Consider the following 12,206-nt stretch of genomic DNA (forward strand, 5'->3'; position numbering starts at 1 on the left):
TTCCCATCAGATACATTTAACATTTTTGCCAAAACCACTGAACACAATCAAACTCTTTTTATTCACTTTGCCCTAAACAAACATCAAGCCTATCATACTCTGTCTCACACACACACACTCATCTATCATCCCACCACCCCCTTGCCAATCTCACACGCAAACACTGATGCACGGTATGGATCCATGGACAATCTCTCTCTCTATCACAAACTCTGTTTCTCACAACCCTCCGCCGCCCTCTGCAATTCTCTGCAACACTCACTTTCTCACACAAACTCTTTTCACCACACCTTATCCCTCCAAAAACAAACGACACCAAACAAATACAGTACAACTATAAACCATGTCACCCTCTTTCTGACACACATTCATAATCAACCTGAAATCCACTTCACCCCTCCTCACACACTTCCCCCCCCCCCCCCCCCCCCAGGTCTGAAAAACAAACACACTCACTATCTATTTAATCTCACTTTCTGTCACTCATATTTACTGCTCCATAGCTATTCCATTTTACATTTTATTCTAATTACATAATTTCAATACTGTCTGCTTCATTTGTTTCAGAACAGCGTACAGAGAGAACTAGGACGGTGGTATCAAATGTCACAAGTAACAGGATACCAACAAGACACCTCACTACACTGACACTGTGAAGCAGACTACGCACATCAACTACTCTCATACACTCTACTAACAGGTATGGAAGTTGGTGAACAACATGAAGCAAATACAAAGGGAGACAAACTGATGGCCACACATGCATTGGGGGAAATAAAACTATTCACACAAACTGTGACCTTTAAGTTCAACATATTTTTCTCTCACTCACACACCAACACATACTCTGTCTTACTATCTTACACTCTCTCTCTCACAACTACTGTCTCTTACACTCTCTCTCACAACCACTCTTTTTCTGGAGCTCACACATTCTGTGTCTTTCAACATACTTGCTGTCTCTCTCACATACTGTGTGTGTCACATATACAGACTGTTTGTCACACATACTGCTACATACTTACCATCAATCATATACATACTCTGTCATAACATTTCAGTTTAATACACAATTGACCTCACATGCTAACTTACATTCCCCCCCCCCCCCCCCCTTCATTTCTTTCAGAACACTGGACATACAGCAAGCAGGATACTCAGAAACACAGAATTCCACTGAGCCTTTCATCTACACTTTGTTGTCATCTGAACCATACATACAGCCGACAGATAGCAGACAGTGATTTATAAAACAGGATTTCAGAAAAACCATAACCTGCCTGACAGATTGACAGAGAAACAGTGATTCCTCATTCACTCTCTGAAACTGTGCATCTCACTGTCAACATTATTTCTCATATACAGTTTCATACAGCACTCTCACTGGATATGGATACTACAGAACCAAAAACCTCACAGACTGCCAGTTGTAGTAAATATGCAGATCACACCTATCAAAAAAAAATAACCCCTCCTGAACAGGATACTAAGAAAAAAATAAGAAAAACACTGCCTACTCACACTCAGAAGAAAAACACATGTGAAACTACAGAACACCATGAAATGAAGCAATCAACTATACGAAATATTATAATAACTGAGGAACACCAGACACAACATCAACAAACATCTCACGCACCACAGAAAAGGCATGTGCCTCTAAGTGAGGATGAACAAGTACAAGAATATGAAGAAGATACTAAAAGGAAAAGGCGCACTAAACAACATATCAAACAAATATCTCCTCAACAAGTAGCAGAACGTAAACGCAAAAAAGCTGAAGCACAACAAAAGCGGCGTGCAGCTTTAACTGAGGATGAGAAGATACATCAAGCCACTAGAAGAAAAAGTATCAGGATACTAAATATAACAAAATTAACTGCTGAACAAGTGAAAGAACGTAAAGAACACAAAACTGAAGCTCAAAGAAAACGGCGTACCTCTATGAGCCACGACCAAAAGGCACATCTAAGTCAACAAGCAACTGCAAGGAGAAGGTCAAGATTAGAAAATCTATCAGCACTTAGTACTGAACACTTGACAGAACTTAAACAAAAAACAGCAGAAGCTCAAAAAATAAGGCGTGCGCCTATGAGCCAGAAGGAAAAGGCACATCTAACTGAACAACCAACTGCAAGGAAAAGGTCAAGACAACAGAATATAACAACAATAAGTAATCAAGATTTTCTACAACTTCAAGATGGAATAACTACACCCTTAACAAAAACATGTGCTACTGTCACTCTGCAGAAAAATGCAGATTTAACTGAACAAGCTACTACAAGCAAAAGGTCCATGAAAACAAATACTACAACATTAACTGATGAGGAACAGACTAACCGTACGAAAAGTAAAACAGAAGCACAACGAAAAAGGCGTGCAGCTTTAAAAAATAAAAAAAAACCACGTCTACATGAGGAAAACACTACAACAGAAATACACACATGCTTACAAAAACAAAAAAAAAGAACACCAAGAAATAGAACAAGAAAAGCATACAAACACAAAACTAGACTAACAGCTACAGAAAAACCACAAGATTTACCACACCCAACAGTCACGACACATTCTACAACTTCAAACAAAGGAATTGCAGTAATGGACTGTGTAAATGAGAACAACACTCCATACTACAGTTGTGGTCTAATGAATGCTATATGTATTTTTTGCAAAGCTAAACATTTCAACAATGAAAGACCTTCTGACAACTTCTTTACAAAGTGCTGTAGTAAGGGAAAAGTATATCTTCCACCTATTAGATCTAATGAACTTATACAGCAGCTTCTGTCTGGGGAACATCAATATTCTAAAAATTTCTTTGAAAATATTCGCTCCATTAATAGTTCCTTAGCGTTTGCATCTATGGGAGCTAACATTTCACCTCCACCTGGATATGGCCCTTACTGCTTTAGAATCAATGGCACTATTTACCATAGAACAGGATCACTGCATCCAGACAATGAGAAACAAAGACAGTTTGCTCAATTATATATTCTAGATCCAGACGAAGCAGCTCTTCAGAGACTACAAATCTTACCAAATGCACACATCCATGAAAAATTAATGACACAATTAAGCAACTTTATGGCATCTGAAAATCCTTTTGCTGACGCCTGTAAAATGCTATATGAAGTAGAGAATGAAAGTATAGCAGAAGCACAACGACTAACAATAGAACCACCTAGAATTTCTATGGCCATTGTCCAAGATCGGAAACATGATCCACGCCGATACAATGCACCCAGAGCCAATGAGGTTGCTTTCATTTTTCAAAACACAGAAGGTGAGCCTCCTTTACATCGAGATCTGATAATACACTGCCGAAACACAGAAAAACAAACAAATCAAACTGAAATAATAAGTGTGTTAGATCCAAACCTTGAACCTATGGTATATCCGTTACTATTCCCATATGGAGATCAGAGCTGGGGGATAAATATTCCTTTGTCTGAACAACCTGAATGTCTCAGGAACATGCGCAACAAAGACAAAAAAACCAGAATTAGAGTAACACAAATGCAGTACTATGGATACCGTTTTGCTATCAGAGATGATTTCAATCCTTTCCTTTCAGCTGGAAAACTAACCCAACAGTACTTTGTGGATGCCTATATTAAAACTGAGGCCAACAGACTTAATTATATTAGACAAAACCAAAAACTTTTACGAGTTGAAAAATACAAAGGATTAATGGACCACCTTGCCAGTGAAAATACAGATCCACAATTTACTCCAGGACAGCCATTCATTTTACCATCAACATTTTCAGGAAGCCCAAGAAATATGCATCAAAATTATCAAGATGCAATGGCCATAGTTCGGAAATATGGAAAACCAGATCTATTTATTACTATGACATGCAACCCTAAATGGGAAGAAATTACTGAAAACCTACATAAAGGACAAACGTCAGAATTTCGACCAGACTTAGTGGCAAGAGTCTTTCATTTAAAACTCAAACAATTACTACAAGACATATGCAAAGAACACATACTTGGTATCCCTCTTGCAAAAATACATGTCATAGAATTTCAAAAACGTGGATTACCTCATGCACATATTTTACTCATCTTAGCAGAAGAGCACAAGCCTAAAACAACAGAGTTAATTGATAAAATCGTTTGTGCAGAAATACCTGACATACAAAAATTCCCACGTCTCCATTCTATTGTTGCAAAACATATGATACATGGCCCCTGCAATAACACCACCTTAAATTTACCATGCATGGTTTCTGGGAAGTGCTCAAAAGAATTCCCCAAATCCTTTGAAAATGAAACTATTCAAAATTGTGATGGATACCCTAAATATCGTCGAAGAGATAATGGTGTTGGTACACTTTCACATGGAAAAATCATTAATAACACTTGGGTAGTCCCCTACAACCCTTTCTTACTACTCAAATACAATTCACATATAAATGTAGAAGTCTGTGCATCTATTAAAAGTGTCAAATACCTTTTCAAATATGTGTATAAAGGACATGATTGTGCTAATGTCCTCATCACAGAGCACAAAACTTCACAACACGATGAAATTAAAACCTTCACAGACTCAAGATATGTTACTGCTCCTGAAGCTGCATGGCGACTTAACGCATTTGAAATGCATCACCAAACACACACTATCCAGAGATTAGAAGTACACTTGCCAGATGAACAAAGCATTGTTTTCCATCCAAAAAACATTACCAGTGCAGTAGAAACAGCTAAAACAAAGGACACTACTTTAACAGCATGGTTTAAACTTAATGCTGAACATCCTCCTGCAAACAGCATTTTATACATTGATATTCCTATGTACTATACCTTCAACAAAAAACAACGACAGTGGAAACAGAGAAAAACTGAAAACAATTGGCAGGATGTATGCAGTTAATTTACCTTCAGATCCCGAACGTTATTGCCTAAGACTAATTCTACTACACCAACCTGGTGCTAAGTGTTTTCAAGACTTAAAAACTGTTCAAAATATTGTCTACAATACATTCCAAGATGCAGCAAAAAAAATGGGACTCATTCATGATGAAGCTGTGTGGGAAAACACATTAGACGACGCTGTCACATGCAGCATGCCCCAACAAATACGTGAAGTTTTTGCATACATTTGTGTTTTTGCAGCACCATGTAATGCTTTACAAATTTATGAAAAATATAAAACTTTTATGCTAGAAGATTTTACACATATGCATGGATGCACACAAGAATGCACTGTTTGTGAACAATTATGCCTTCTTAAAATACAAAGTATTTTTCAAACACATGGCAAAAACCTACAACACTTCGGCTTACCAAAAATAACACAGAAGATTGAAGATCCTACCCTTGCATTCAAAGCTGCAGAAGAAAAGCATAACGCAGAAATAATGCAACAAAACTTAAACCATGACCAACAAGAAGTTTTAAAAACTATACTTTCTGCATGCAATGACAAACAACAATCCAACAACTGCTTTTTCTTAGATGGCCCAGCAGGAACTGGCAAAACTTATACATATAAAACTATCCTCAGTACCATCCGAGGAGAAGGTAAAATCGCACTTCCCGTTGCATCAACAGGAATTGCAGCAAACTTACTTCCTGGAGGACGAACTTATCATTCACAATTTAAATTACCAGTTCCTCTACTTGAAAACTCAACATCAACTATCAGATTAAACTCCAATAATGCTTCAATCCTTAGAGATGCACACATAATAATTTGGGATGAATCTACTATGGCTCCCACAATGGCACTTTCTGCTGTACATACACTACTTAAAGACATCATGAAGAATGACAAACCATTTGGGGGAAAAGTTCTTCTACTAGGTGGAGATTTCAGACAAACTCTACCAGTCGTACCACATGCTAATCGAACACACATTATTGAATCAAGTATTAAATTTAATAAACTATGGAAACAATTTCACATACTTAAATTACACAACAACGTACGCTGTACAGATCCACAATACAACAACTGGCTCATGGATTTAGCTAATGGCAATCTACCATGTCCAAATGGTTTCCAAGATATGATTGAAATACCTGATCAGCACATTTGTTACACAGATATAGTAGAAGCTGTTTTTGGACACTCAATTGCTGCAGACACAGTTGAAAACTTTGCACAAAAGACTATTCTTTGCCCAAAAAATACACATGCAGACAAAATTAATGACGACGTTCTCAATATCTTACAAGGAAACACAATAACTTACTTAAGTACCGATTCCATAAATGACTCAACAGAAGAACAACAACACTTATATCCTGTGGAATTTCTTCATCAACAAACTCCTACTGGGATGCCACCACATAAACTAGATTTAAAAATTGGTGCAATAATTATACTACTCAGAAATTTAAACACAAAAAAAGGATTATGTAATGGAACTCGCCTAATAGTCAAAGACTTGAAAAACAACCTTATCATTAGTCAAGTACTGAGTGGATCAAGTGCTGGCAGTACTGTCTTCATACCACGTATTGACCTGGCACCATCAAACACAGACCTACCATTTATACTATGTAGAAGACAATTCCCTGTGAAATTGGCATTTGCAATGACCATTAATAAGTCACAAGGACAAACTTTTGACAAAGTTGGGATTTTCCTTCCAGAACCAGTATTTACACATGGACAACTCTATGTTGCCTTTTCAAGAGTAAAGAACTCTTCTGATGCAATTGTCAAAGTCATTGACGGACCTCAACAAGGACACCTTTTCCCTGATTGTAACAAAATTTATACAAAAAATATTGTATACAAGGAAATGTTACAAATCTAAGAAGTTATTACAAAAACATTTCACAAAGTTCCCATGTTCCTTACAAAACTGATATTTACAGATGGACATATGTATATTATGTTTTCAACACTATATATCTGTTCTCTTGCATTTGTAAAAAAACATTTATGTACCAGAACAAAGACACCTTTTACATGATTGTAACAAACATTATACAAAACATATTGTTTACTATGAAATGTAAAACATTTTACTAAGAATTACAATACAAATACAACTTTTTACAAAAAAAATGTTGTCTTTTTTAAAAACACTTATATTTTTTAATATCAACAGACAAAAATAACAGAAAAACAAACTACATGCTAGCGCCCGTTTCATTTCTTTTAGAAACGGGCCTTTTCCACTAGTGTTTATATACTTGACAAATTCATATGTTTAATAAAACAGTTTTGAAGAATATTGCCAATAGTAATTCAAACTTGAAACAAAATCTAGGACTAATCAGTGTTTTTCTCAACATTTGCTATCACAATGCTCACCACTGAAATTTTTGGCAGCCTGTTGGTATGAAGGAGTAGCTGGGTGGAGATGGAAGACTACTGCACAGTATTATAAAATGTTTTGTTATTTATAAATGCAATCACTCTATCTCTGCAAACATGTAGACATTTTAAAGTACATGCACAATCCAGGGCAAAAATTAATTGTATAATCTGATAGCTTCCGCCCTTAATCAGTAAATGTAGGCTACCATTAAGATGGGTTATTTTTACCACAACTTGCGTATTTTAGCACAAGGTTTCATTGCATAAAATGGTAACCCTGTGCTAAAATAGCACAACGTGGTAAAATAACCCATCGTTATGGTAGCCCATATTGATAACATCCCTCTTAACGATAATTTTTGTTTTACAAATGATATTGAAAACAAAAATTCCATACTGGTCAATCTTATTTAAATAAAAAAAAAATTGATTGTATGCACATTAGTTCTAGGTTAATGCAAGTTAAATTGATTTTACGCATGCTAAAATTTCTAAGGTAGTTTAACAAATTAAAAAGAATTAAAAGAATACCGACAGGGTGACTATAATGGGAAATGTCCAATTTGATTGAAAAAAAAAAAGGAAGAAGTTCTTTACTTATGCCTTAAAGCATATTTTTAAAATATATACACAGTGCTTGATGTGGGAAAGAAAATATGCTGGTATGTGGTGCATCCAGTAAGACTGCATAACTGATCCCTTACAGTTTCCGAAACGTGTCTAATTTAGGCAGGGTAATTGTTCTGCACAACATTTACTAAACTAACAAATGCAACTCATTGCTTGTCCCAAATACAGCAAATGCAGTTTACAAACACAGGTGAATGGCACTTCTATATACATTCTTATTCTACAAAGGCAAGTAGGCTTCTAGTGTAACTGGGAATATATATGTGTCTCTGCAGTTCATTGAAAAGTCTTGGCATCTCACAGACATGGTTAGATTTATATATCACTACCTTATTCTTTTGCATTAATTGTTTGCCGCGTTGGAGAAGACACGCGGGATTTGTGCAGCGCAGCTATTAGTTTGTTTGAAGAAGTGAAGAGCATTGTCTCTTTTTTGCTCCTTTTGAGAGTACAAACTCATGCTGATCCCCTGAGGCAGGTACGCCGAAACACAGCCCGCATCGGGTATATTAATAAATGGACTCTTGTTCTCTGCAATCTTGAAGGCCCTTTAGTGTTTCTTTCTCTTGTGTGTACACTATATCAGATATACTTGTTATTTACAGAATAGTGCTCAGGAGGATATTTGTTGGCCGATATTCAAAACCATTTAACTGGCTAGGAACGGCACCTAGCTGGTTAAATGATACTTAGCCGGCTATCTGGTGATATTCAATGGGAGATAGCTGACTGTCTCCCGCCAAATATTGCCGGTTAGTGCCTAGTGGATAGCCAGTTATATCATGTAATATAAACGGCCACCAATTTTCAGTGCGTCACTGGCCAAGTTTGGTGGCTGTGTCAATACCTGGAATATCTAAGGCCAGTTCAAACTTAATCGGTCAGCGCTGAATATCAGCTTGGCCGGTTAAGTTGAAACCAGCTAAAAATATACTGGATGTTCAAAGCCGGTCACTGGAAACAGCCTGGCATTGAATATTCAGGCTCTGCGCTGACCAGGGGAGGCAGCCCAGCTATTTCCCGTGATCTAAATATCAGTCTCTTGGTGTTTACAATCACATATGAACATATCTGCTGGTATGCTAAACATTTATTTGCTTAATCAGCATATAAATGATAGCAACCAATTTGTAGAATTACCCCATTGGTGTTGAGGTACAGCTCATATTTATCATAATTTTGGGAGGGGCACTATATGGTTTTAAGTAATCATCATATGACCTACATTTTTTACACAACATTCACAGCAAATTCTAATCTCTGAGTGACAATTCAGCTGTGATCTTAGTTTTAATTACTAGGGTATTGGATGTATCATCGCATCAAAACAACAGTCAGAGTTGTTCTAGATAATTTTTGGTGAACCTGTCATTGTTCATTCTGGTTCAAAGGACTTTAATAATCACTGTGGAAGTAGTGCTTTCTAGTTCAACTAAGACTGATCTGTCAATACAGTTCCCGGTGGGGAGGGGAGGGGGGCGGAAATATCAAATGGGTTACTTTTGTGTATGTCATGACAGCTATAAACCTCACTCTTCAGCCAGCGTATATGGAGTTATGATCTTAATTTTTCAAATTTACTGCTAATGCTTGCAGTAGTACTTGCATTATTCCAAAACAAGTTTCCATCTAGAGTTCATAGAATGGAGTATGTATAGGCAACCTATCCAAGTGTATTAGATAGGGAAGGGAAAGGGAAATGGGATTTGATATACCGCCTTTTTGTGGTATTTTGCAATTACATTCAAAGCAGTTTACATATATGCAGGTACTTATTTTGTACCTGGGGCAACAGAGGGTTAAGTGACTTGCCCACAGTCACAAGGAGCTGCAGTGGGAATTGAACCCAGTTCCCCAGGATCAAAGTCCACTGCACTAACCAGTAAGGTACTCCTCCAGTGATGAATTCTGTCTCTGCTGGCTCTTTATTCATGATGGCTTCAGGGACATTTCTTTTTTTCTGTGGATGTTATTGCACCAATGTTACAATTCAGGAGTTGGGACCTAAGCATCAAATTGGTCATGGACAAAGGAAAAAGATATGTTTTTCATTTCTCCATCTTCTAAAATATATAAACTGCCAGAGCTTGAGGCATGAATGGTTGGTCTCCCTAGAGTGTGAACCTTTGGCCAATGGGTAATAGATATTTCATCACGATACTTTATCATGCAACAGACCATCACCGAGCCACATCATCAACGTTTATCACCTTGATGCTTCATTATTCAGCCAGTTCATCATGTGATACTTCATCATTGTGGACATTTCCTCAAGCAACACTTTCACCACATATTCAAGCTAAACGTATTGAAACGTTTTGTTAGAAAACTTAGAAACATAGAATCATGATGGTAGATAAGGGTCAAATGGCCCAGCCAGTCTGCCTTGCTTCAGTAACCACTAGCTCCTCCTTTTCCTAAGGAATCCCATGTGTCTGTCCCATGTTTTCTTAAATTCTGACACAATCCTCATCTCCATGACCTCCACCGGGAGGCCATTCCACGCATCCACTACCCTTTCCATGAAATAGTATTTTCTTAGATTCTTCCTAAGCCTATTTCCTTTTAACTTCATCCTATTCCCTTTCATTCCAGAGTTTTCCTTCATTTGAAAAGGGTTCACCTCCTATACATTAACGCCACTTGCAGCAAATGGGGGCTGTGGTCTTACCAGCACACATCAACACCTGTTCTTTTGTGCCTAAATATGAGCATAGCTAAAAATTCTAGCGAATGGAATTTTCACAAGGCTTATTTTTATGCACAGAACAGCATTCTTGCCACCTGAATCTGCCGCTTCATCAAGTGAACTTACTTCTATACATACAATACTCTATTTGTAGATAAAAAGGAAACTGGTATGTGCATATACTTGACAAATTCATATGTTTAATAAAACAGTTTTAAAGAATATTGCCAATAGTAATTCAAATTTGAAACAACATTTGATATCACTATGTTCGCCACTGAAATTTTTGGCAGCCTGTTGGCATGAAGGAGTAGCTGGGTGGAGATGGAAGACTACTGCACAGTATTACTACTGCTACATCACTAAGCATGAAAAACTATGCACTTATGTGCATACTTCGCTTATGTACATTTACACCAGTTACCAAACAGCAGAAAATGTGGGAGAATTTTAACTGTGACTCTGCAGATGTTTGACGCATAAGTGCCTATGGTGCTTATTTTGGAAGCACCATTCCCATTCTCTCATGAGGAAATGAGAAGGCCCTTTGATGAATTGTCACAAGGGTATCATCAACCTGTTAGTTTTTCAGATGTCTCTCGAAGTGCTTTGTACACTATGTTGATGCTCTTCTTTTTATGCATTCCTTCCTCTTATAATTTTATTACCACCTCATGTTTGATGATGTCCGATGGTCTTTTGTTGTTTTGCCACCACAGGCTACCACTATATGGTTTTTGCCCCCCACCTCCTGGTAAGTTGAGGGTCTCTTTACCTTTTCAATGCTTGTACTATGGTTTATTATTCATGCCACCCATTATGGTTTGCTCCCATCTTTTCTCTACAGGAACACTCCACAGCATGGGATCTTCCTCCATGTTATTCCCCAGATCTTCCAATCACCTGAGTCCTCTCCTTTTTGCTGGTAAGTTGCGACTCTCATATTCCCTTTCAGTTGCTCCCTCTCCTCCCGCATTTGTTACATGGTCAAGCCACCCCCTAATGCTCTTTCTCTTTTTTTTTTTCTTTACAGCCCCCAGCAGAGTTGGCCCGCTTCTTCCCTGATGTCTCAGAGGTCTGGCAATTTCCATACTCCTCTCACTGTGCATGGTAGGTTGTGGCCCTCATTTTTTCTAAACATAGATCACCTACCTGCTAACAGATATTGAAGCCAAACACCCCTGAGTTTCTTTCCTGTTTTATCTACACAGCTCTCCAAGATGCTTCCTCGCTTCCTTCTCTCACCCAGTTCCCATCCTCCCCAACCCAACTTTGATATGCGCTATATGATTGATCTGTGCTATGTTAAATGTCAATATCTTTGTTCGATCTGCTGCATAAGCTTTCCACACATATAATTTGAGTATACTTAGCTTTCTGCACAATGAAATATTGAATGAAGAATGCACTATTCTTCTGTCGCATAATGAAGTGTCATGTGATGAAGTGGCTCAGTGATGAAATGTCACCAAATCAGGCCAAGGGGGTTAAATTCCAGATGACAATGATCTTGGAGTTTTGAGGAAGATTTTTATATCAATGACAACCTTCTTCTGAGGGGTCAGGATTCAGAAGTGTAGTGTCTGGCCTTCCAGAAGAGAGTCCT

The 12,206-nt window shown here is 37.6% G+C and overlaps 3 protein-coding genes across 3 annotated transcripts in view; all 3 read left to right on the top strand.

The window, feature by feature from the left end:
* The first annotated feature begins 1,389 nt into the window (after positions 1-1,389).
* Positions 1,390-4,790, top strand: LOC115475101. Its single transcript, XM_030210841.1, has 2 exons — positions 1,390-4,668; positions 4,776-4,790. The coding sequence occupies exons 1-2, from the start codon at positions 1,390-1,392 to the stop codon at positions 4,788-4,790; spliced, it is 3,294 nt and encodes a 1,097-aa protein (XP_030066701.1).
* Positions 4,791-4,864: 74 nt separating this feature from the next.
* LOC115475102 (ATP-dependent DNA helicase pif1-like) lies at positions 4,865-6,772 on the top strand. Its single transcript, XM_030210842.1, has one exon. The coding sequence runs from the start codon at positions 4,865-4,867 to the stop codon at positions 6,770-6,772; it is 1,908 nt and encodes a 635-aa protein (XP_030066702.1).
* Positions 6,773-11,274: 4,502 nt separating this feature from the next.
* ABCA12 (ATP binding cassette subfamily A member 12) overlaps positions 11,275-12,206 on the top strand; it is a 542,556-nt gene continuing 541,624 nt past the window's right edge. Inside the window, 3 exon segments of the mRNA XM_030210844.1 lie at positions 11,275-11,354; positions 11,448-11,525; positions 11,634-11,710. Coding sequence (XP_030066704.1) covers positions 11,275-11,354; positions 11,448-11,525; positions 11,634-11,710 — 235 coding nt within the window.

Source organism: Microcaecilia unicolor, chromosome 7 (assembly GCF_901765095.1).
Source record: "Microcaecilia unicolor chromosome 7, aMicUni1.1, whole genome shotgun sequence".
In the NCBI taxonomy this organism is placed as follows: Eukaryota; Metazoa; Chordata; class Amphibia; order Gymnophiona; family Siphonopidae; genus Microcaecilia; species Microcaecilia unicolor.